We start from the raw sequence: 27,969 nt of genomic DNA, 5'->3' as shown, positions 1-27,969 counted from the left end.
CTTGCAAAAATCACCTTGTTGGGTCAAGAACTGCTTTTTTTTCTGATCACTTGTAATGTGTTGTGTGTGTATCTACGTACATATCTTTTCTTTCATGGGTATGGGTATCTATAATGGACTATAGAAGAGATGCAAGACAATAGTCAAATAAAAACAATCTGAGTCGAAAGCAGGAACATAATTTAAGAATGCATCTCAGACATGACCCTCCCTGGTTCTCACAAACATATAGGAAGAATATATGGGTAGTCCTCAACATATAACAGCTCATTTAGTGACCGTTCAAAGTTACAACGGCACTGAAAAAAGTGACTTATGACCATTTTTCACACTTATGACCATTGCAGAATTCCCATGGTCACATGATCAAAATTCAGATGCTTGGCAACTGACTCATATTTATAACAGTTGTAGTGTCCTAGGGTCATATGATCACCTTTGCAACTTTCTTACAAGGAAAGTCAATGGGGAAGCCAAATTCAACTTAACTGTGTTACTAACTTAACATCTTCAATGATTGACTTAACGGGCCTGGTGGCTCAGCAGACTGATAGCATTGTGATTAACATCAGCTGTCTGCAATTACTGTAAGTCCGAATCTCACCAGGCTCAAGGTTGACTCAGCCTTCCATCCTTTCTAAGGTAGGTAAATTGAGGACCCAGTTTGTGGGGGCAATAAACTGACTTTGTATAAATATACAAAAGTATGAAGGCTATTGCTTAACGCATTGTAAGCTGCCCTGAGTCTCTGGAGAAGGGCAGCATATAAATCAAATAAAAAAAAAAAACTGTTCAGTTTTGCGTTTACTTTGCGTTTACTTTATTGATTAGTCCTTGGGCCATATCAAAGGGCAGAGTTCCAGACACACATTATTACTAAAATCTGATAAAAACAATTTAAATTGGAATTGGGTAAAATACAATTTAAAACGAAATTGGACCTGTGACAAGCAAGGTCCTAAAATGGGTCAAAATTCATTTAGTAAATGTTTTGCTTAGCAACAGAAATGTTGGGCTCAATTGTGATCCTAAATCAAGAACTACATGTATTCAATACATGTATTTTATAATCTGGATGACTTTGAATGCTGACAGTACCTATAGGAAGGCAAAAAACCAAATGATGAAATGAGCATTGAAACATCATGATGTAAACTTTGCCCCTATTATATATGCATTGTGACTTTACATGCCAGGGTGTAAGAATCTCAGCTTGCTTTGAAAATTTGCAATGTACATTTTGTTATTTATTATTTAGATGAAAATTTTGCTCTGCTACGGCATCTACATAAGGAGGCCTTCACTCTCAAATATTCCTCAGAGGCTGAAATCATATCCTCCCCCCCCCAGGAAAAAAACCTGTTTATGTTGGTTTATTCAGGAGAAAGAAAGTGGTAAACCTCCTTTGTTACATTTTTTTAAAAAAATTCCTAGTAGTCATATAACAACTTCTCCTAGTGGTCATCCCCTTTTAAAAAAAATAGTGATTTTTTTCCTCAAAGCTTCTTTCCTTTTTACATAGAATAGAGTAGAGTAGAGTAGAGTAGAGTAGAGTAGAGTAGAGTAGAGTAGAGTAGAGTAGAGTAGAGTAGAGTAGAGTAGAGTAGAGTAGAGTAGAGTAGAAAAGAGTAGAATAGAATAGAATTCTTTATTGGCCAACTGTGATTGGACACACAAGGAATTTATCTTTGATGCATATGCTCTCAGTGTACATAAAAAGACAAGATACATTCATCAAGAATCATAAGGGACAACACTTAATGATAGTCATAGGGTACAAATAAGCAATCAAATCATGTTAGGAAACAATCAATATCAATATAAATCGTAAGGATACAAGAAACAAAGTTACAGTCATGCAGTCATAAGTGGGAGGAGATGGGTGAAAGGAACCATGAGAAGAGTAATAGTAATAGTAATGCAGTCTTAGTGAATAATCATTATTTTTAAAATAGTTTCAATTATCATTATATCACTGCTTCTTGACACTTCCTTAAACAAAGGTTATTTCTTAGTTATAAAAAAGAAAGTTCAGCTTCACTTAGCGTTTGTTATAATGATGCATCAGATTTATATGTATCCCAAAGCCAGAGGCAACTGCAAGTAATTTAAAAATATTTTTCGGGGCAAAATAGGATTTAGTTTTTGCATTGTTCTGGTCCCCTCAAATTCTAACCTATAAACATTTATTTTTAAGGTTGCCTGGCAATGTCATTACAATTTAGCATGCATCCAGTACTAAAAGATCAACAGAATCTCATAGCCATTGATAGAATATAATTATTTTATTACGTTTAGTCCACATAACTTTCTCTTAATTAACAAATTACTAAAGATAGTAGTTTCTTCCAGTTGTGGCTAGCTACTAGCTATTCTGACTTGCTTCTTTAAGTAACATTTTAAAATGTCAAATTGATTGTTTATTCTGCTGTACAGTCTCTCCAATTGCTTGACTGTACTTGACCATTGACTACACATTATAGGTAGTTCTTGATTTATGACCACAATTGAGGCCAACATTTCTATTGCTAAGCAAGACAGTTTTTAACTGAGTTTTGCTACATTTGATGATCTTTCTTGCCACTTGTTAAGTGAATCACTGCAGTTGTTAAGTAGGTAATATAGATGTTAAGTGAATTTGGCTTCCCCATTGAATTGTCAGAAAGTCACAAAAAGTTGATCACATGACCCCGGGAAATTGCGACTGTCATAAATATGAATCAATGGAATAGTGTGTGAATTTAGAGGATGCTGCAATGATTTTAAGTGTGAAAAATGGTCATACATCACTTTTTTCAGTGCCTTTGTAACTTCAAAAGGTCACTAAATGAACTGTTGTAAGTCAAGGACTAACTATATAGGAACTATATAAAAGAAGTCTAAATGCTATTGCTATTATGCATTATTGCCATGGCTTGCAAACTAGTGCTGTAAAGAACTTCAGAACACTGCTAATCTTTATCATAGATTTGTCTTTCTATGGAATGCACAATGGCACTATTCATAGGACAACCACTTGAAAATATGAGGCTGCTTTTAAAAAGTTGCAGGCATTTGAGCACCTGTGCTTCTATGAGACTTTAAGCACCATTTTGAAATCAATCTGAAGTACTACACAACCTTATTACAACGGACTTCTTCAAATACTATCCTATTATTCAGCATTCTTTCTTCAGAAAATCATATATTCATATGTAAAAGAGAAGGATGACAAGGTAATTTTAAAATATGCTTACAATTATATAAAATATTTCCTAGTGTATAAATTTCTTTTGAATAAATAATTTCTATGCAAACACTTTGGCTTCCCATTTCCCCCTTTTTTTTTAACTCCTGTATATGATTCTGAAATGCAAAGCTTTCAATTTTTAAGTGGTGCATTTTTTTAGATATTTATATTTCTGAATGAAAAATTATTGTTGAAATTATGATTTGTACAAACAAGCCAGAATAGAATCAGACCATAATTTCTAATTAATAATTTGCAACTTTGTCTTAAAAGCAAATGAAATTTCATTGCATACCCACATATATTATATGACACATTATAGTTCGGATGTATACAAGTACATGGCAAGAAAAATGAATCTTGCAAGTTTACCAGGCGGATGGCATAGGGAACAAAGCTGTTACAGAATCTGGTAGTCCTGCTAGAAATATTTTGAAGCCTCCTCCCAGAGGGGAGCAACAGAAACTGACCGCAAAGTGGATGTGTGTGGTCTCTATCAATGCTTTGAGCTCTAAGCACATAGCACTTATAAGCTGTATCCTGAATAACAGGAAGTGATCTTCCTATAATCTTCTTGGCTGTCCTTACCACTCTCTGAATGGACTTTCTATCTGAGACACTGCAGCCACCAAACCAGTGATGCCGTTTGTAAAAAGCCCTCAATTGTGCCTCTCTAAAAAATGGCCAGCACAGAAGGAGAAAGATGTGCTCTCCTTATTGTAAGTCACATCCTATCTGAGAGGGACTATGTAAATCCTTTCCATATTTAATATTTGTATTTAAAAGTGTACTTTTCAATATGTGATTTTTTTCACCCTCTATTTTAGCCTTGCATGATAAAAGTACAATGTAATATGTTCTTTGATTTGTGTAAAATTTCCACTAATGCTTGGGTATTTCTTCTGAATAATAATAACAACAATAATATTGTATGTGAAATGTGTTCACTGATACATAAATCTAAACAAGCATGCACATATTAATACTGTAGTTTTTCCTGTGGTCCTGATTCTTAGGATACAAATAATGAAATTACAGTGATAATGAAGAATGTCTTTCATCCTTTTTTGAAAGAACATCTTCAGTGTTTGGCAGATTTCATTACTGAGGTAAAAAAAAAAAAATAGAAATTTAATAACTGTATTTCAAGAATACTTGCCTGAAATCCAAGGAGCTTTTCATTAGGCTTAATGTGTCTCTGGAATTCACACTCTACTGGTTGTATCACTTTGATTCCATCTTCATAAAACACATAGAACATATTACCAATTCCCAGACCTTAGGAGCAAAAAACATGTTAAAGTATATTAAATACCTAATGAATAATGATTAAACAAAACCTTAATTAGAAGCCAAAGAGACTGATTTGTTAATGCATGAGAAATTAGTAGCTCTGATTCTATAGGGTTTTTAAAAATGTAGATTCAAGAGTTCATGTAATAGCCTCAATGACAAACAAATGACCTCATAAATATTACTCTGAAATTATTTTTAAGTAAAATGGAAATAACCCTTATACTATACATGCCATTATCCCATATCTGAGAAAAGGATTAAAGTTATGCGAAACCATAGAAAAATAATAATGGTATAATATGATTTTTAAAATTAGCATTTTACTTATACGGTGGATGATCTGTATAACTGATCTAACAACTAGAGTTTCAGGGATGGTATTTTTTAAGATAATATATTTCACAGGATGCCAAAATGAAAACTAGTGTTGAGCAGGCCATATACTTTTAAGACTGGAATTCTGACCTAATAAATTTTTGTACAATTTTTTTAAGACCAGATCCAGCAATGGAAATGAATTTAATTTAATTTTGGAGAGAGCACCAAGAAAAAAACTTCTACCCTCCAAAAAGACTGGTTTATCTGGGTATAAATCTGGCTTTTGAAATATTTTAAAAAATGGAATATATCTTCTCATCACAGTGCATTTTGGGATGTACTTCCCATTCTTTTCTAGGGAAGAAAAGAGATTAAATACTTCCTTTGGATTACTGTCCATTAGGTAACAGATTACAGGGAGAGGGACACACCAAATCTACTTCCTGTAAAATCCATTGTAACTTTTTTGTCTCAGGATATAATGGGAAACTCCCTCCTTCATATTATTTTAAGTACTGCAAATTCTTCAAATCTTTCACTGCTACAGAGCCCGCAACAACTATAGGCAATTTACAAGGATATAAAATTCTTATTGTATTTCTATTTCCATTTAGAAATCCTCTTGATTTTTAACAAATGAAGGTGAAACTAAGGATAGAGACAATATTTGTATTCAATTTTATAGCCATTCATAAATCTAGAGAAAAGATTAACACTCAGAGAAAATGATGATCCAGAAAAAAAAAATTAACAGTTAAGAATTTTTTTTAAGCAAAGAAGCAATTATTTTGTCATTTGGAATGACAGACTGGGTTCTTGGTATTCTCTGGACTTGGATGTCTTTCTGGAGATCTTTCATTATGAGGCTAAATAACATCAGTTATTTTATTTTCCTTCACACTTTCCTTAATCAAAGATAGCCAGGTACACTTTCAGAAATACATTATAATCTTTACTATCACAGTACGAAATAACTGAAGCAGAATTTAAATACTGAATGCAATATAAAAAGACTTAAACAAAAATATCTCCAAATGTAATATTTTTTTTACAGTTTATTACAAATCCTATAAAAATAGGGTCCAAACACACCAGTCCCATTCAGACATCCATATATCCCTATCAGTTTCCTACCCAGTGAAATATATCCAATCCTATATTCTATTTATAATCCTTTATATTGAATCTGAATATCCAATGTTTAAAAGGATGCAATCATACATCAAATATTTCTGGCAATTAGACTCTTTGTCTCTCTTCCAGATGCAGCGAGTAGTAAATCAAGCTTCTGAAAGTAATCTAACTTCATTCAAGTGAACAAGAACACAATATTCTCTCAAACATTGCCATGAAATACCTAATTTCATTGCCATGAAATACTGCAAACCCATTTTGTCCAAACATATCACTATCAGGGTCCCCATCATACAATATAGCTATGAACTCACCAAAAACCTTGGACTTCTCATAGATAGGAGGGAATACTCTATCAATTCACCACTATTGTGCCTCCAGAAAATCAAAGACCTAAGAACAGAAGATGAAATTATGGTTTTTACATGCTGTCCAGAACTCTTCCTATCCATAGATACAGAACTAGCAATAGAATCCATTGCAGCAGTACTATACACCACTTTCAGCCTTAACAGAGTACACCAAGATTTCAATATCAATATCCATGGAACTCATAGACTGACCTTCATCTTGCCACCTACTTTTAGCTCAACAAATATACCATAAGAGGGAAACACCATGGGATCACCACTATTAGGAATCATAGCTGAGACCATGATGCAATGTCTAGTAGCAGTAACAATTTCACACATACAAGTGAAAATATGTTTGTCTTGCTATTTAGATGGCACTTTCATCGTAATAAAAAGAAGCAATTAGAGAAGTCAATCAACGCATCAAGAAAATAATAAAATTTACAGAAGAATAAGGCATCAACAATACACCATTTTTCTGGATATTGTCATTAGCAGAGGACGCAATGGCAAATTAGAGACCCAAGTTTTTGAAAAACAATGTTCATTAACAAAGTGTTTTCAAATCCACAACCCAAATCCACAAATTGAACATCATAGATGAAAGAAATGTAAAATTCTGAGGAATTTCTACAAGCTTGATACTCAGACAAATCAATCATCAATAGACATGTAGAAATAAACGCGACTCACATAACATTTTACAAACACAGTCAAAACCCTAGGAAGTAAGCAAATCTCCTAGAACACATCCCAGCACCAGTACTTCCTCTTCCCCAGGAGTCAACACTCAAAGAAGTAGAAAACAGCACTAGATAAACAATCAGGAGGAAGCCATATCCCAATTAAGGCACCATAAAGAAAGGCACCATAATTTCAATAAGACAGACAAGCCAAGCTACTATGTATAAACATCCAATAAAACTCACTGTCCTTCATTTTGATGGCATTAGCTAATATGATAATAAAATATCTAGAAGAGAAAAACCAAATTAAGAGAGCACTAAGAACCCAACAGTTCAACCTTGAATAACATATATTGTCTTCTATTGGACAAGTTTTAAGAAGAGATTGGACAACCATTTGTCTGAAATGGTATAGAGTTTCCTGTCTGGGCAGGAGGTTGGACTACCGGTAGTCACTAGAAGACTTCCAAAGTCTTTTCCAACTCTGTTATTTTGTTCTGTTCTGTTCTATTCTGACTATGAAAATATAAAAACTTTACTAATAGCAGAGACATCCATAAACGTTCAATGTGACCCTAATCTTACTACATGTTTCTTTAATTCATTTTAACATATCCCTGTCTTATATCAAATGAAGACATTTGCTTTAAATTAGTAAAATACTATAGTTATGTGGTTGGAGCATGAGTTAGAAGAAACTAGGCAGCTTTTATAGTTTTACTCTAAGAATTAGTAAGTGAATATTTTCACACCATGGAACAGTGACCAAATAATATCTGCAGATTAAACCACTATAAGAGGCAAAGGAGTAGGAGACAATAAAAAGAAGATCATCTTGTGAATGAGTCTTACTATTAGATTTAGTAAAACTTGACATTTCAAAATCACAAATCTCTTAAAACCTACAATATATTATTTGTGTTTCATAGATTCCATAGAAGTATGTTTTAAAAGATTTATCTCTATCACATTTATTGTTATTTAAACTTCAGTTCAATTCATCAGTTTTTTGGAATCTGTTGTTTAAAAATTTTAACTAGTTATTTGCTATATTGTATGCACTTAAGTTGAATGTTGATGCTTAAAATATTTCATTGAGATAATCCAAATAGGTTTTGCATGTGAGAAACATTTTTTAAAAAATTTGATAATTATATTAAAATTTTAAGTCCATTCTTATATATTATTTATTCAAAGCAATGATTAGGGTATTAAGCTCTTTTTATCTATTTGCCAATTTTGCAAGCTTAAAAGATCAATAGGTTTGTAACTTCAAGGTACCAGACAACACAATTTTTTTACAAGATTCACAAGATATCATTCTTTACAAAAAAGATGATAATATCCCTCAGTCAACATTCTGACAATAGATAACATAATTAGCTAGATGATTTATGAAAGCAGAAGGGCATATTTAGGAAAATATCCTCCACTGGAATTTACTTGTGATAATGCATATGTCAGGGTGCTCTCGAGTTGCCAGCATAATGCCCCGTAGATACTGAATTTTTCTCTGAATGAAAATAACCATATTATACTATTTGCAATGACAAGCAATTTAAACTGAAGCAGCAATTTATGAAGACTTAATTAAAATATAATAACTATCGCTATTGTGTGCTTGAAAGAAATAACATGTATACGAGACAAGTTCATTATTATAGAAAGGAGAAAAAGCTAATTGTACCTTCCTCTCTCCATAATATGTTAGCAACTGCAGCATGTAAGGGAGAAAGAACAAATAAAAATAATTAAGAGTGATACTGCACATTTTTTTTAAAAAAAATGAGTGATATATTTTGCTCATGTACTTGTATATTTTTTAAAAATCTGTATATTGTTCGTTACTTATATATATTCTTTTCTATAACTGGCATTTACTTCATTTTGGCAATTTTCAGTAGAAATTATATGTGGTCAAATGTAAACATTACTTTTATTTAGTTATTTTTCAAACAAACATATAGACATTAGGAATACTTATGTTGCCTGTTGCTTTGAAATGACCAGTAAAATTTAGAAAGGAGGACTTAATTATAATTCATGCAGATAACATATCTATGAATTTATGCAGATAACATATCTATGAATCTATTCATACCTATGAATTTCAGACTGTTGAAATGAATAAAATTTATATGAAGGTCTTTGGATTTTTCTGATACAAAACAACTACACAAAAATGTGTTTATGTGTATGTGTACATGTAAACAAAATAATCACATTGAAATTGTAATTCGTGATATAAGAGCCTTGATAGTACAGTGGTCTATGCATCCTGTTATTAACACAGCTGCCTGCAATTTACTGCTGGTTCGAATCTCTCCAAGGCTCAAGGTTGACTCAGCCTTCCATCCTTTCTAAGGTAGGTGAAATGAGGACCTAGTTTGTGGGGGCAATAAGCTGACTTTGTATAAATATACAAAAGTATGAAGGCTATTGCTTAACGCATTGTAAGCCGCCCTGAGTCTCTGGAGAAGGGCGGCATATAAATCAAATTAAAAAAATAAAAATAAAATAAAATAAAAATAAAAAAAAATTGGCTTCTAACTTTTGGCAAAGGGAAAGAAAAGAAATCTCAATTTATATATATACTTGTATAAACTCAATGCATAATTACTGTTTATTGATTGATTGATTGATTGATTCATTCATTCATTCATTACATTTGGTGCTGCCCAAATACAAAATACTTTAAGGTCACAATATAAACAAAATCACAACACAGTAGACAACTTAAAAACTGCATAAGAAACAATACTCCAAAGTAGAACAGAAGGGAAAAATAGAACAAGATGATTAATATTGGGACTTCCCACAAGTTGGTGTATTGAACAGCAGGGTGATCTTTCTCTCCTGCCAACAATCAGCTGATTTTGCTGCCAAAGCTGTTTCTTTGGTGCTGCTCCTCCCTGGATTTGAATTGGAGCACCTAGGAAAGCTGAGACAACTTTGGGATGATCATGGACCACCTGGGAAAACAAATCTTGAAGATTGCGGTTCCCAGTAGGAATGGCCATAAAGTTTGGTTTCCATATCTTGCTCTCAGATAATTTTTTTTTTTGAAAACAACATGCTTTAGTTTTAACTGAACTTTTTGCAATTTCTATTTTACTTTTCTTTTTATCTTTAAAAGTTAGCCAACTGGTTGAATCTGATTTATTCTAACTCCTTGCTGGATTTTATGTGGTTTATTCCTGTCTTTTTCCTTTGATCTATCCTTTGCTTTGAATAACTTTTGTTTCTTCATAGTTGTGATGCATTCCTGGGTAGTGAAAAGAATTGATTTGAATTACATCTAGACTGGACTCTCACTATAGGATTTTGTATTTTGTTAACTTTATTAAGATAGTTTTTCCACTAGCTTGCTGTCAATAAAATTCTTGATGTCTCTTTATTGTAGTTTTGAACATCTAGCTTTGTATGATGATTTTTATTATAAGGTGCCTAGAATCACTTTATTAAAAGAAGGGTGATTATATAAATGTGATTAATAAGTAAAGAAATAAAATACATATGTAGGATTTACATGCCAATCATATGAACAACTCTAACTAAAAAGATAATGGATATCAGTTTAAGACTACAGTTCCATGTATAAGTTATTTGATACCTTATTTTCAAACAAATATTATAGACAACAAATGTACAGAACATACCTGTATAATGTAAAAGATAAAACTTAAGCCTAAACTTCTGTCTCATGACATAAACTCAGAGCAACAACTATGCAAATACACTTTTATTAATTTATACATACCTATCATTTGGAATATATAATGAAATCAGGTGACATTTCTTTTTATCAGGAGGGACTCTAAATCCTTATTTAAGATAATCACATTAGTTTAGCTTTGATACATACATACAGTAAATAAATAGTAGAATACACTTGGCTTTATTAACTAAGAATTATGTAGGTCTGGTTTAGGATGCATACTGTTGTTATTATTTATTTATTTATTAAATTTATATTTCCGTCTATTCAGTCATGGCGATTCAAGACAGCATATAGAATATAAAAACCACATTTAAAAACAGTGAAACTAATAAAAAAAATCAAATCAAATAATGTAATAAAATCACCCCCACACCCCACATCCCGCCCCAGCAACAGCCAATCACACGAGCCATTTAATGGGCTCCATCCCACTCTGTTTTCCCCAGGACCACTGGCAGAACCAGGTCTTCAGCACCTTCTGGAAGAGAATTAGAGTGGGGGCCGTTCTAATCTCTGGGGGAATAATGTTCCAGAGAGAGGGAGCCACCACTGAGAAGGTTCCACCAGGTGTATCTCCCTTGGGGATAGGACCTGCAGCATTCCCTGCCTCCCCGCTCTGATTGGTTGGGTAGATGTGACCGGAGACGGTCCCTCAGATAACCTGGTCTCAAGCTATGAAGGGCTTTAAAGATGACAACCAGCACCTTGAATTGCACCCGGAAGCAGATCAGCAACCAGTGCAGCTCCGGCAGGAGAGGTGATAGATGTGCACACTGGGGTCTGCACAAAACCTTGTGGGCCGCTGCATTTTGCACCAACTAGAGCTTCAGGATGCTCTTCAAGGGTAGCCCCATGTAGAGCATGTTACAATAGTCAATAATACTATGTTACCAGCAGAACTACTATCATATCTCAGTTGCAAAAATGTGCATAACTATTCAATTTAAAAAACAGCATTTTCTCTACTATTTTGCTGCTATATAATGTTTATCTAAATCTTGGCAATCCAGATTTGATAGCTCTAATTACTAGTGGGACACGCAACAAAACATAATATAGAACCCAAATTATGATGAAGGATCCAACTTCTTAGGCATTTGCCATGTTTTTTGATAGTCGGAAAGATTTTCCAGATGGCACAAAAAGGATACCTGTTACAATAATATAATGAAACATAAGGTTGTTATATCTGCCAATCCTGAATATGTACTGATGTATCTCTCTCTTCTCTCTCTTTGTCTGTCTGTCTGTCTGTCTGTCTGTCTGTCTGTCTGTCTGTCTATCTACTGTATCTACCATATTTTTTGGACTATAAGACACACCGAAGTGTAAGAAGCATCTTAGTTTTTGGAGAGGAAAATAAGAAAAAAGCTGATTGGGGGTGGATGGCCTCCCGGAATAAACCAATCAGCTGTTCCGAGAGATGAACTTTAACAATAGGTTCGTTGGTTGTGAGCTCTGTGCCTTGCTTTTTTTCCAGCCTCTCAAATCTCTGTTTGAGAGGCTTTTTTTTCAGCCTCTCAAACGGAGGTTTCAGAGGTTTTTTCAGCCTCTGAAAACCTCTGTTTCAGAGGCTGGGCGGGGCTACATTCAGTGTTTAAGACACACCCAAATTTTCACCCACTTTTATAGGGGGGAAGATGCATCTTATACACCTAAAATACAGTATATATCTTCTATCTATTTATCTATCTATCTATCTATCTATCTATCTATCTATCTATCTATCTATCTATCTATCTCTTTCTTCAAATTTACAAATATCAGTAATTTGGCATATTTAAAATGTAAACTTTATTATATGCTACTTCCTTTTGTTTGGTTTCATTTCACTTTTGGAGTAGATAGTCAACCACTAAAATTCTCTAGGAAAAGAAGCAGTAGCATATGGGTCTTTGGAATTAAAAAAATAATAATCATATTTTAAGTTTTTCAGATTTAGAGTAATAATGATGTTAAGAATCATATTTAATTAGATTTACTCTGGAATAACATTTATTGAACAAGAATTATTATTTTCCGACTTCTGCTTTAAATAGCTTTTCAACTGGGAAAATTGGCATCTGTTGGGATTTGATGTCAGGAAACAATTAAGATCTTAAGAAACTCCAAGAAATAATTTGTATCAACCTCTCTCAGATATCATTTATAATTTAAATAACTTGAATAATTTTCCATGTTCAAAGTTTGATCTAATTTTAGTTTCAAAATTTTAACTGAATTGGCACATTTAATAATACTGAGACAATTGGTCCAGATTATGAAAGAGAAACAGAAGCCAACTTGAATCAAGTAAAAAGGTAATAAATGTATATCCTCTAACATAGAAGGAATAAAAATGTACAAAAGCCTAAACATTTTGCTTTCAGTGTAAGATTTCATGGTAATTCAAATCTTCACAACTGAATTTGATAAGCAAAATAGTTAAATGATGTAAATAGATTAATTATGTGAATCTGTCAACTTCTTGGAAATAGGCCATTTTGCGATGCCTACACAGTTTACTGGAGATATTTTCTCTTTGTGCCCCTGTTCTGTCCCAGCTACGGACCCCAAAGAACGCAGCACACACAAACTCTATACAAGGCTTATTTACTCAAAATAACTTAGTCTTTATCATTCAAAGGCTGTTAATGAAGTGTCTTAACAGCATACCAGAATTCTAAGATAAGGTAATCACAGTCTTACTAGAGTTGGCAGAAAGCCCAGAAGCAGTTTTGCAGACATGAAAGAGAGTGAACTAAAGTTGTTCTCTACAGCTTGTTGTAAGCGGCGTTCCTTCTTAAATAGGCTAAGGGAGTGGCCAATTAGCCCCAAGCCTTACTCTCGAGGAGACCTCCTCCTGAGGAGCCACTCCTGCCTTTTGGCAGCTCTGCGCGCCTGTGCATTGAGAAGAGGCTCCTCCTCTTCGTCCTCTTCACTTAAAGGAGCTTCTGGAGGTTCTGAAGGCCCTGGCTTAATCCCTGCCTCTGGCATCACATCTTCTCCAGCCTCCTCATTGTCCTACTCGAGCGCCAGCTGCACAGGCTGCTGGTGCAGCACTACACCAGCCTTCTCGTTGTCAGAATCAATCTCCACAGGCCCGATAAATATCTGTTGCTGCCTAGGATTGAACTTTCAACTCTTCTGAGGTTGAAAGTTTCTTTATATATTTTGATACATTTCTTCTCTCTCCCTCCCTCCCTCCCTCCCTCCCTCCCTCTCTCTCTCTCTCTCTCTCTCTCACACACACACACACACACATTTTTTTATATATAATATTTGATATTACAGGTAGTCCTCAATTTATAACCACAATTGAGCCCAACATTTCTTTTGTTATGTGACACATTTGTTAAGTGAATTTTGTCCCATTTTACAATGTTTCTTCCCACAGTTCTTAAGTGAATTATTGCAGATGTTAAATTAGTAACAGAGTTGTTAGGTGAATCTGACGTCCTCATTGACTTTGGTTGCTAGAAGTTTACAAAAGAGGATCACATGACCCCGGGAAACTGCAACCATCATAAATGTGAGCCAGTTGCCAAGCATCTGAATTATATCACATGACCATAGGGACACTACAAAGTCATGTGAAAAATGGTCATAAGTCACTTTTTTCAGTGCTTTTGTAACTTTGAATAGTCTGTAAATGAATTGTTGTAAATCAAGGACTCCCTGTATGAATGGATTTTAGGAGCTTAATTTCTAAAGCATTTCTTTTAAACTAACTGCATATAAATACAGAATACAAAATAACAGAGTTGGAAGGGACCTTGGAGGTCTTCTAATCCAAACCCCTGCCTAGGCAGGAAGCCCTACACCACTTCAGACAAATGGTTATCCAATCTCTTCTTAAAAACTTTCAGTGTTGGAGGATTCACTACTTCTGCAGGCAATTTGTTCCACTGATTAATTTTTCTAACTCTCAGGAAATCTCTCCTTAGTTCTAGGTTGCTTCTCTCCTTGATTAGTTTCCACCCATTGCTTCTTGTCTTGCCCTCAGGTGCTTTGGAGAATAGCTTGACTCCCTCTTCTTTGTGGCAGCTCCTGAGATATTGGAACACTGCTATCATGTCATCCTTGGTCCTTCTTTTCATTAAACTAGACATATCCAGTTCTTGCAACCGTTCTTCATATGTTTTAGCCTCCGGTGCTCTAATCATCTTTGTTGCTTTTCTCTGCACTCTTTTTAGAGTCTCCACATCTTTTTTACATCATAGCGATCAAAACTGGATGCAGCATTCCAAGTGTGGCCTTACCAAGGAATTATAAAGTGGTATTAACACTTCACATGATCTTGAATCTATCCCTTATAGATTTATGCAGCCTAGAAGTGTGTTGGCTTTTTTGGCAGCTGCAGCACACTGCTAGCTTATATTTAGATGGTTCTCCACTGGGATTCCAAGATCCTTCTCACAATCACCACTATTGAGCAAGATACCACATATACTGTACCTATACATTTTGTTTTTCTTGCCTAAATGTAGAACCTTGCTTTTTTCACCATTGAATTTCATTTTGTTAGATAGTGCCCAGTGTTCAAGTCTGTCAAGATCCTTCTGTATCTTAAGCCTATATTCCGGAGTGTTGGCTATTCTTGCTAGCTTGGTGTCATCTGCAAATTTGATGAGTTCCACATCTATCCCCTCATCCAAATCATTGATGAAGATGTTGAAGAGTACTGGGCCTAAAACAGCCTTGGGGTACACCACTGTATACTTCCCTCCATATAGATGCAGTTCCATTGAGGACTACACATTGAATGAGGTTTGTAAGCCAGTTACGAATCCATCTGGTGGTGATGCTGTCTAACCCACATTTTTCTATTTTATCTAGTAGTAGGTTATGGTCTGCTTTGTCAAATGCCTTACTGAAGTTCAAGTAAATTATATTGACAGGTCCACTAATTTTGTCACTTTTTCAAAGAATGCAATAAGATTAGTCTGGCATGATCTGTTTTTGACAAACCCATGTTGGCTTTTGGTTATTACTTTGTTTGCTTCTACATGTTCACTGATTCGTTGCTTGATTATCTTTTCCAGAATCTTCCCTGGTATTGAGGTCAGGTTGAGAGGTCTGTAGTTTCCTGGATCTATTTTTTTTTCCTTTTTTGAAGATGGGAACTACATCAGCTCTTTTCCAGTCCTCTGGAAGTCCTCCAGTGCTATATTGAAAGATATAGTTCTGAGTTCTGAGATCTCGTCTGCCAGTTTCTTCAGAACCTTGGGGTATAGTCCATCTGGTCCTGGTGATTTGAACTCGTCTCCGGTAGACAGGTGCTCACTTACCATTTTCTTCCCTGTTTTAACTTGTGTCTGTTTTTTGTGATGCTGTTTTTGATTGGTTGGACTGTTTTTTCCCTTTGTGTAAATACAGATGCAAAAAATGAGTTAAGTAGCTGTTTCTTGTCACCTTCTTGCCACTATCTCCCAGCAATGGACCAATTGTTTCCTTGGCGGCTTACAATGCGTTAAGCAATAGCCTTCATACTTTTGTATATTTATACAAAGTCAGCTTATTGCCCCCACAAACTGGGTCCTCATTTAACCTACCTTAGAAAGGATGGGGGGCTGAGTCAACCTTGAGCCTGGTAAGATTCGAACCTGCAGAAATTGCAGGCAGCTGTGTTAATAACAGGGTGCATTAAACCACTGTACTACCAAGGCTCTTATTCTGCCTTAGTTATTTGCCCCTCTTTCCACTTTTTATACTTGTCCTTTTTGCCTTTCAATTTGTCAAGAGAGTTCTTTATTCAGCCATGCTGGTTTCTTTTGAGAACTGTTATTTTCTTCTTCTATATTAAGCAACTACTATAATTACTCAGATTTAAGAGTAAAAATATATGAATTAAATTCCTTTTCTCTTAAAATCTATAGACACTACAATAATATTTCAGGATTTATTTTTAGATCTTAGGACATTAAAAACTGCTGCTTACAGAAATCAGTTAGTGACCTTAGACATACATCCTTGTTTAACACTATATATTTAGACATCAAATCAGCAGCCCAACTTATTCCTTTTTGAATGAGACAAATACAATATATATTGTTGAAATAAGATGCAGCAGACAGTTGTTATATATAATTTACTTTTGCTACATGTTTCAGAATTTCAGAAGTCACTTATGCACCAAATGAATCAAAATAGCTTTTAGCCTCATCCTGCATTGCACAAAACAAAGAATAGTTATAAATCTAGAGATTCCTAGCATTCAGATCACATAACTTCTTTCTTGGTGGTAAGGCTCTGAGATAGAAAAAAAGTCTTTCTATTAGAAAATTATCTACTGAAGAGAATGCAAGTACTAGATAATTTCTGGCCTGCAGTGAATGAACAGATGAAAGGATTTAGAGAAGCTACTTCATTAATATTACAGAATCACAGTTGCTGAATGTGCAAAGTGAGGAACCAAATGTAATAGGTAGCAAAGATTAAAATATGTATAATCGATATTAATTCAGCATCAGATATAAAAGCCATCTAGAAATAAATGCAAAACTTTTTCCCAACTGTATTCAGAGAAATAATTTGAACTGTAGATTACCTGTATTAAAACAAGGCCAATGTTTATTTATATGCTACGGCTCAGTGAATATTGCCGTAACATCAGGAACCATACTTTTTCACTAGCATGGGAAATATATTAAAAATTGTTTTCTCATTTCAATGAAGCTGGTATAGGGAGCACTTGTTACGACTATATTTCTTTTCTAAACAAAATAATAAATAAATAAAATAAAATAAATGCAGCATCGATGTATACTTTAATAGTTAATATCTGAGTGTAATAAAAAAGCCAGCCAAAGTTATAAGACTGTACGGTTCACGTAATGTGATCTTCCAATTCATGACAGAGAGTGGAGAGCAAGTCTTTATCATACTTTAATAGGTGTGCTTTTAGACTTACAACAACTATGCTAAAGGTAGTTTAATTCAAACTTTACAAATAATTGCCACTTTATTAGATTAACACAATTTGTATGTTAAAATATAGACTAACAGAGTTGGAAGGGACCTTGTAGGTTATCTAGTCCAATTATTATATTATTAATATTTAATATTTTAATATTAAATTGCATTGGATTGTCATTTCATCCAGGAAGATTTTCTGAAATCAAGTGATTTACACAAGATATATATTCTAGAATGGAAGTCATAATTACTTAGATTAAATTGAGATTAAAGTCACATTAAACCCACATTTTGTTCTGAAACTAAGGCTTCTATAGTTTAGTGCTTACCAAGAAATCTTTTATATCATTAATTATTATGTATTTAAATCTCAAGTTATGCTATGATTGTACACACACACATACACATATTCAGACTTCTAGGAAACACTGTATGTTAATCTCCCAATAGGCAATTCTATAATATATTATTATGCCTAAAAAGTCTAATCTAATTTTAAATGCAACTTTAATGTAAGTGTTTCAAAGATTTGTTTCATGTTAATAGATTCAACTGTTGAAGAAAGCAAAAGGATAAGAAATTGAAGTCTTGTATCTTTCACTTCAGTAAATCTGAATTAAAAAAATACCGTGAGAATCTTTATCATAGTCAGTAAAAGCTTGTTTTCCCATGGCTCACTTTAATAACAAAATGAACGATATCTGTACTTCAAACAAACATTTCCAGGGCTCTGATAAAAATGTGTGTGAGATTAGCACTTCATATTGGGAAAATTTTTACTTTGGTACATTCTGTAGTAAGAGAACATTTCAAAGCTTTTAAACCATAAAGATCATGTACTTAACATGCATTCATTTGTCAAGTAAAGTGACAACCATATAATTATAACCAGTTTTGTAGAAAGGGCCCTCTAGTAGTGGCAGGACCCTTAAAATTGTGATATACAAATATAATTAGAGATTTGTAAAGCAAGCCAACTATCAGAGCTAATGGATCCTGCAAGTACATTGGGGAACTTTACAATTGTCCAAGACTGCTAATGAGAAACCTATATTATTATTTTTACATTGGCCACTGGGTGTCTGCTGCTCACCTCCAACTATGCAGCCCTGTTCCTAAGAGGCCGTGGACCAGTACTAGTCTGTGCTCCGGGGTTGGGGACCCCTAAGTCAATTAAATAAATAAAATAAAAACAACCCCATGATCATTAACAGTTTTTTTTTAAAAAAAATCTGTAATAATTCAAGAAGGCTATAAATTAATACATTTTTAATCTCAAAGAGACCGAAAAGTTATTCTTCATTTATATGGCAACCAATTAATTCTACAATTATCTGTACATGATCCATTTCTTTAAGATGCTGACATAGCAATAAGTGGTTTTATAGTTTATCTTGAGTTAGTACTATGAGATATTGCCATTTTACACAGGGAAAATGTTGCATCTATGAAATTTCTGTGCTTGGAATATGAATGACTTTGCCTTGTCCCTTCTACCTCAACAGAGAAAAGACAAATACTTACGTAAATGTAAGTAGGAGATGGGTGCTTGCCTCATATTATGTCTTATCACAAGCCCTGCACAAATGATAACATCTTTGGAAGAAGCTTACCATTCTTACGACATTTTAAATTGATTTCATTCTGATTTTAATGGAATTTTGCAATAGAAAGAGCCAGATTCTGTATATACAGATTTAAGAGTTCAGATTTAGGCGTGACTTGGTTTGGTGAAAGAAAATTTGCCTCTTTTCTAATTTTCATAGAGAGCCAATTTTAATGGTTCTTCAATTGTCCTCCTACTCCTACAACATTGAACCAATTCAACAAGCTTTCCAACCCTCTGTACAAGGTGTGGATGGTCAATGAAGCTGCTTGGAGTAGGCATGGATCTGCTAGATCCAATGCTCATGACAGCACTTGGATACAACACACTAGCTGTGTTAACTACCAGGCTAGATGACAATTACTTAATTTAGCGTAGGAACAGGTAAGTTATAGTTCAGACTATTTGCAGGTAGCAACATCATTTCTTAGTGGCTCCCACTGTTTGCATCACTATAAATTTTCAATCTTTTAAAACCCTAAAACTCCATGGCTCTGACTACCACTAGTAATAGCATCAGCAGCAGTGCAACAACAATACACAATTGCTGAAACCCAGTCAATTCTAATCAAAATTATGTAATTATTAGAACATAATTATTGAACAAGAACTCTAAGAATTTTGTTTTGATTATTGGTGAAGGGATTCAGAAAATCATGTTATCATTTGTTAAGGGAAAACAATGTATGTTTCTGTTATTGCATACCTGAGAATAATCTACTTGTTAGGAGAATTAAGTTTATATAAGTGGGAGCACAGAATCAATCATGGCTGATTTTAAAAAGTTAAGCAGAGTCAGGTGTGGTTAAAGTATGGTGGGAAGCAATGAAGATATCTCAGTTTCATAGATTATATTGGGAACTTAAAAAATACTCTGGAAAGCAACAGTGACCACCTCTTCTTTATAGTTGCTAAAAAAATAACATGAGAGCCACCAATAGTTAAATTAAATCCGGTGAGAGAACTTTACTTTTTAAATTCTCTGTGGAATCAGTTGGAATGAGTTTAAACCTGGAATGAGTTTAAAGTTGGAATATATCATATATTTACAATAAATTAGACATTCTGTCGTCTGAGTTAGCAAAAACAGTGCAAATAAGCAACTGAGACAATTGGTATGATTAATAGCCATGTTTTAGCAAATGGCTCCTTCATTCAATAATACTTTTCGGATTTACAATCTGTATTTTAATAATTTGTCAGAAAAGTTTGTAATGTGTCTGACATCCACTAACAAACAAATAAATATAAAAAAATGAAATTCACAGACTAAATTTCATCTAATAAATTCTCTTGGAAACTAAAATATTGTGATAGGAAAATATAAAATTATCAGGTCTGAGTTTTATAATAAGAATCATCTACAGGAAGGCCCTTACAGCTAATTTATTGTGTATATCCTGACAGCTTCAAATTAGTTTCATATATGGATAGAAAATGACTGTGGGACGGAATGTGCCCCATATCCAAAATTTTCCATTATGTTCACTGGGCTTCAGAGGTGGGTGAGGAAAAATCAGTGCTCTTACCTTTTGTGGCTTATATATATTGAATTACTTATCAGTTTAGACTTTAATTTGTAATAATATTGACTTTCTGTTATCATATTATTAATTTATAACAGTGAGGCCCACGGAAAGCCTCGCTTTTTAAATATTTATTTCTGAATCAAACAAACAGAACAAAATAATCTTCTGAAATGATGTATATTGTTATATATCCTTTCTTGTACATGATATGAAAAAGAAATATTACATACGGGTTTTCCGTGCAGAATCCTCTACAAAAAGGGACGAAATATCTTCATCAACTCCTGCTTCATTCTTTGCAATACAAGTGTATGCTCCTGTATCTTCATAACGTACATTGCTAATGTGGACTTCACTGCCATTTGCTGTACACAGAATTAAAAATATAAATATACACGAGTTATTATTTTACTCATGTTACTGGGATTACAAAATTAAGTGTATGGTGTTTTTTTTGCATAATAGCACTTAGAATTATATACTGCTTCACAGTATTTTCCAGCCCTCTCTAAGCGGTTTAAAGTGTCAGCATATTGCCCCCAACAATCTGGATCCTCATTTTACTGACCTCGGAAGGATGGAAGGCTGAGTCAACCTTGAGCTGGTGAGAATCAAACTGATGAACTTCTGGCAGCCGGCAGTCAGCAGAGTTAGTTGCAGTACTGCATTCTAACCACTGTAGCACCACAGCTCTAATCTAACCCATTTATATTGTTTGCTCTTTCTTATAAAGGTAGCACTCATTTAACAATTGGGACTGGTAACTCCATCACTAAGCAACACAATCACAACCATCAGATGCAGTCATTAAGCAAATCATTATTCAACACAAAGCTACCTACCACAACTTGTGTCTACCTGCCAGCATCCCCATTTGCTTGTCAGAAGCCGGTTGTGAAAGTTCAAATGGATTGTAAATGCACACTGGTTGCCAAAGACCTGAATTGTGATCATGTGACTGTGGGCATGCTATGATAGCCAGAATCTTGAAGACTGGTTGTAAGTCCCCTTTTTTAGCACATGGTAAGTTTGAACGATTACAGAACAAGTGCATAATAAGAGAGGATTACTGTATTTTATTTTGAATAATATAAACTATGCCCACAATATGAGGTTTGTTAGTGAAAATTCACTTTCTCTTACTATTAGAATTTGGGAATAAAAATATGCTATACTATATCAATCCCAACATAATTTAATGTAATTGTATACTAATCGGATATACTATTTTTAAAAAGTATAAAATGTTCCTCTACCCCTGAAAATAATTTTAATGTAATAAAATACTGTAGTTCTTGAAAGATAATATTATAACTTTATAAAAATAAAGCTGAAATTTACTATTGATTTCTTACTGAAGGTGTGGCCAGTGTCCCTGAGTCTCAGTAAAATCAGACATTTCAGATAAAGTTTTTTTTTTGCAAAGTTTTAAATAAATGGCAATAGGTACCCTTTAGATAAACTGTTCCAACTACTATCCATCAAAATTTGCTAATCCTCACATTTAAATGGAAATGCATAGCATCTCTGGGCTACTGAATGATCACCGGTTTCATGTACCCTGTTTCCCCAAAAATAAGACATCCCCTGATAATAAGCCCAATCGGGCTTTTGAGTGCATGTGCTAAAATAAGCCTCCTCCTGAAAACAAGCCCCCCCAAAAAAATATTTAAACGCAGAGCTGGAAATCAGGTAAGAAGGCAAGAGGAGCCCAATCTTGCTCCACATGCCTCAAAATAATAAGACCTCCCTGAAAATAAGGCCAAGCGCTTATTTCGGGGTTCAAAAAAATATAAAACAGGATCTTATTTTCGGGGAAACACGGTAGATATTGAAAGTGAATGATGAGAGACCCAAGTCCTGAATATAAGATGGGTCTAGGTTTGGATCTGTCTCCTTCTACCAACTGGAACAGTAGATGAAATACGGTATGGTACATCACCATACCGTAATATGGTACATCACCAAAAAGATTAGTTCTTTTGAAAATAACAAATTATGTTATTAAAAGATGCTTTACCTTGAAGAGTTAACTGTTTGGATAACTTTGCAGTTATATCAATTCCATTCTTCAACCAACCAAGCACTGGATTGGGAATACCCTCAGCATGACATCGAAGACTAGCTGTCACTCCTGGCTCCCTCGCTTGACTTTCAGGGAAGACTCTTATGACGGGTGGAACTGTGTAAGAAAAAAAAGTACATCAAATGCAAAGATTATGAATAGAAATAGAAATATTTCTATAATAATCAATGATAAGAACCATATTCATATATTATGTCAAAGAAAAGAGCAATGGAATATGATAACTAACCCTACATAGCTCTGTCAAACAATCAGATATATGATTTTTAGGTTTGCAAAAAAGTCTTGATTCAGATCAGAGATTCATGACTCAAGTTTTTGATTGAGAGGCAAACTTTCTTGAGCTGAGTTCAGATTGGGAAAAGTCATTCTTCGAATATAAATAGCTGTGTACTGCAGTTATTTAATTTTGGGAGAGAATGTAGTAAAAATAGCAATGCATATTTATGACAGTTTCAGTTAAATATATCTAAAAGATTCCTATCAGTATTTTAATATATAAACCCTGTACTTGATAGGGAGAGCTAGCAAAAATGAGGGAGAAATAACACAGCAGCCCTCAAATTATTCAGGTGGGAGCCTAATTGTTGCTCAATTGGTATAGGAAATTTCTTACTTCTATTTTACAAAACTGTTTAAAAAATAAGAATTTACTCCTCCTTTTATGACTTTATGAATAACCACTGACATAACCCCTGTGGGCCAATGTGCTCTATTGTCTCTGTTTATTGATTGTTGAGCTTGGACATCTTCATCATTGGGACAGAATTAACCATTGACTCACTTTTATGCAGTATGGAGCTTTGTGGCTCTAGTAACTGGCTTTTTGGTGACACGGGAGTTAATGTATGCGGTACAGAGACTACACTTTCAGCAACAAGTCTATGTTGTTTAGCTAGTTAGCAGAAGCAAGGAAGCAGGCCAGCATAATGAGATGGCATTGATGAGATGGCATGTAGAAAGTGGTACCTTAGCTTTGTCCATCCCATTTTCCTATCTCCAAAACTGACATCCATTGATTTATATTCCATACCTGCCTCAATCATGCAGAATTTAAAACCACAATTACATTATAATTTATCCATGAGTCCATAATCTTAGTGTTGACAACTGCAAACACCCAGTTTGCAGGTAGAGTATAGAAATATAACAAATAATACTGCTTAAAGAACATTGAAATTTACTATAGATAGATTTACTATAATATAGCATTTGCTATAGATAAATACTCCCATAGTAATTAAAGATACTGAGGGGATTAAGGATTGGACAAATTTGGATACACTGTTAACAGGTCCAAAATAAGCATGATTAAAAAAGGTTATAAGCATAATTTTAAAACAGGGGAAAAAAATCAGTTTTGCACATGAGAGGTGGCTCAATGGCTAAAACACTGAACTTGTCAATCAGAAAGGTCAGCAGTTCAGCAGTTTGAATCCCTAGGACAGGTCTCCTGCATGAGTAGGGGGTTGGACTAGATGACCTCCAAGGTCCTTCCAACTCTGTACTGTTACAGGTCAGACCATAGTGTAAAATGGAGGGGTTCATAGTTTAAATCCAAAGGAATATTATACCTGGTAAAGAAGCAATTTTATAAACTAAAGAAACCTGAAAGGAAAACACCTAGATAAAGAGACCTGAAAACTGTTATCAGTCTTGAAACCCAAATCTCTAAAGAGTGAAAGCAAAGAAAGACTGATACATAATATATAAAGATTAAAAAAGTCCCTGCGACTTTTATTTCACTAGTCATTGCTGACTATAGGGGGCAGCTCTCTGTTTCAAGGCCATTCAGCCAGCATTGTCCAAAGACAATTCCGCAGTCATGTGACCAGCATGTCACAGAACACTGTTACCTTCCTATCAAAGTGGTACCTATTTATCTACTCACATTTGCATGCTTTGCAACTGCTAGGTTGGCAGGAGCTGGGGCGAGGATGGGAGCTCATCCCATTGCATGGCACTTGAGTCTCCAACCTGGGTTGCTGGCTTTGCAGCTGACAAGTCCAGCGTCTTAACTATGGACCACTGCATCACCACAAAACATATGGTGGGATCAGTGGTGGGTTTCACCTGGTGTTACCACCAATTCGCTTCATGCAAGCACTAAGTAAATTCAGGTGCATATACAGACATTTTAAAAAGTTGCACAGCTATCTCAAGCAAACCATACCATTATTTCAATATTTCTCCAGTTATATCATCTATATTTGAAGTCTTACTTATTTCTATATCCTCAGTGTATTTATAACTTTCTTTTCAGAATTTATTTTTTCTGGCTGAGTAATATTTATAGCTTTCATTGCAATTCTTCTCTTTGTCAAATCATTGTAATTCTATACAAGTGTGTTCTCTATATAGCAATAGCACTTAGACTTATATACCACTTTACAGCCCTCTCTAAGCGGTTTACAGAGTCAGCATATTGTCCTAATTTTACCCACCTTGGCAGGATGGAAGGCCTGGTAAGATTTGAACTGCCAAATTGCAGGCAAGCCGGCAGTCAGCAGAAGTAGCCTGCAGTACTGCACTCTAACCACTGTGCCACTGTGGCTCATATATATGTGTGTCTATGTATACTGGATATATATGTATATATGTCTTCTCAAGTTTTCGCGGGTGTGTGTATGTAAAAAGTTAAAATCTCGGGTGTTTTCCCGCGTCATTAAAAGTCTGTTAGTTGAAATACTTAAAATCCTGGCTAAAATCCCAGCTTAAAATCCTCCAAAATCCCAACAAAACACTTTGTAAGGTCTTTTGAAACTCTGGCTAAAATCCTAACCAACACTTTAAAAGTTTTCTTTTTGGCAATGTTTCAACAAGCTCTCTAACTTGTCATCATCGGGCCCCTACTTTCAATTTAGAAGCTGTGGGTATGCTGCGAGATCAGAGTTGTCGCTTTTCTATGTTCGCTGCTGCTGACATATGCTGGTTACCCTGCAACTCTGTGTCCTGATTGGAGGGCAGCAGTTTTTTCTCCTGCTTCATTATCCTAGCTGCAGCCTGACTGCGTGTTAAAGGCCCAGCTTTCTCTGGTTCCCTATTACTAACTGTCAATTGCAAAGAAGGAAGGATTCTGGTAGGCATCACAACACCGCTGATTGTCTGTTGACATCTCAGCCTATCTTCTGGCTCGGTTCTCTCTCTCTCCCTATCACTAAAACCTATTTAAAAACTTTAGTATAATCATACAGGGGCACAATTTTGCAAAGAAAAACTATTAAAAATAACTTCCTAATTCTCATATATTTTTGTTTTGCTTTAAACAAATAAACGAAGAATGCATTCATTACTCCAATTCTATCTTGTAATTCAGTTGTTGACATGTGACAATATGAATGATAAGAGATAAATAATTAATACTATGTATGCGAAGCAGAATTTTCAGATCTTTTCCAACTGCTTGCAGGAAATTTGCTCAGCTTGATCATTTTTTTAAAAGAAATTATTTTGATGTATCCCAGTAATATACAAAATGATAATAATTTTTGAAATATCAAAATCATGTTGATTTTAGTAGCTCCTTAATTGTCAGGCAATGACACTGTTTCACTGTCTAGAAGTTTCAAACAGAGAAGTAGTCATTTGCAGAGCAGTTATGGATGAGTCCTACAGTAGCATTAAATGCTTTTCTTTCCATTTCAACTGTCATCGCTGAAATGGCAATACAGGTAGTTCTTGACTTATGACCACAACGGAGAATAGAATTTCTGTTGTTAAGCAAAGTGATTGTTAAATTTACAACATTTTTGCCATGGTTATTAAGGAAATCACTGCAGTTATTAAGTAAATCGTGATGTTTAAGCAAATCTGGCTTTCCCTATTGACTTTGCTTGCCGGAAGCTGGAAAAGTTATAAATAGAGATCACACGACCCAGGACACTGTAAACATTGTAAATAGGTGCTGCATGCCAAACAACCAAATTCTGGACATGTGACAGTCGATAAATGCCTGTGTGTTTGTAATGACAAATATTTTTCTACTATATCCAAACAAGTTAATGAAAGAAGTACAGTATATATGAGAATATATTAGTTAAATTATAACTAATGTTATAACTAGTGTTTTATATTGTTAGGAGTATATTTGCTTGACTAAATGTCACTATTGTTATGCTATAGGGTGCCTTTATATTTTAATACTTAATTTGAATTTGTTCTATTTATGGTTCAGTTCAATTCTGTTCTGACAGATTTTATCTCTGAATTCCATGTGCAAGAATGGAGAGAAAACATATTTTAGATGTCAATCATACTGAATGACTGTAGACAATTTGTATTGAAAGATACACTGAAGAGTTATTAATTGAAGATTCCAACGAAGGAAATTAATAGTTTGGGAAATGGAAAGCTGCTAGTCTTAAATTTTAAATTAATGGTTTTATGTTTTATTTTTTGCAAACACAATCCTCCCCTTATAAAATTTAAGAACAGTGGAATGATAGTCTGCTTATAATATTCTATGAATCCTAGTTTGAAAGCAGTTCAAACTAAAGTATTAAAATAGGTTGTTAAAATAGGTGAACTGGGGGACTTCCGGCGGTGACATCATCACGAATGGGTGAGGAAACGGAGGCTCCGTCTCTGATACCCAAATTTCCTCATTAATTGCTCTTTAAGGGCATTCCCGAACTTGGAGGGATCGGGAAACGAAAGAGGAACTCGCGAAGCCCCCTGGTGTTGTGCTGTCATCAGGGTGGTCGAGCGATCAACCCCTTAAATTGGTGGAGAAGAAGTCGGCCTTATCGGCGGACAGGAGTGATGGTGCCCGCCTAGATTGAAGCAAATAGTAGAAGCAAATCCGAGTGACTGTCAGATAGATCACCTACAATAGAGGCGGTAAACAGGAGACTCGCGATTGAATCAGAGGAAGACAAGTGAGTTACAATAGCGGCGGTACAAAAGGAGAAGGAAAAAAGGGGAAACAACTACAGCGCGGAAGAGAGGAACCCATAGAATGATTAAGCAAACATAAGAAAAGGAGAAATAACGCTCGAAGCGGGTGTGAGTGCAGACTTTTACAGCTGAGCAAAGGGAGCAGCCTGTGGACTCTGTGTATATAGACAAGCCGTTTGAACCTGGGAACTATAACTGACTCAACCCCCAAAATATCA

At 34.7% G+C, this 27,969-nt stretch overlaps 1 protein-coding gene across 3 annotated transcripts in view; it reads right to left on the bottom strand.

Moving 5' to 3' along the window:
* Positions 1-27,969, bottom strand: part of FSTL5 (follistatin like 5) — a 372,260-nt gene that overhangs the window by 51,921 nt on the left and 292,370 nt on the right. For 2 of the 3 annotated variants that reach the window (XM_070948548.1, XM_070948549.1), the window contains exons 8-11: positions 22,790-22,951; positions 21,000-21,134; positions 8,704-8,730; positions 4,389-4,507 (exon numbers count right to left, since the gene is read on the bottom strand). In XM_070948548.1, the coding sequence (XP_070804649.1) occupies positions 4,389-4,507; positions 8,704-8,730; positions 21,000-21,134; positions 22,790-22,951 (443 nt within the window). The remainder of the gene's footprint in view (positions 1-4,388; positions 4,508-8,703; positions 8,731-20,999; positions 21,135-22,789; positions 22,952-27,969) is intronic. The other variant, XM_070948550.1, reaches the window with a different exon arrangement.

Source organism: Pituophis catenifer, unplaced genomic scaffold, assembly GCF_029215685.1.
Source record: "Pituophis catenifer annectens isolate HBS135680 unplaced genomic scaffold, rPitCat1.0.hap2 SCAF_8, whole genome shotgun sequence".
Classification (NCBI taxonomy): Eukaryota; Metazoa; Chordata; class Lepidosauria; order Squamata; family Colubridae; genus Pituophis; species Pituophis catenifer.
Note: the sequence above shows the minus strand (reverse complement) of the source record. Positions and strands in the feature narration are given on the sequence as shown.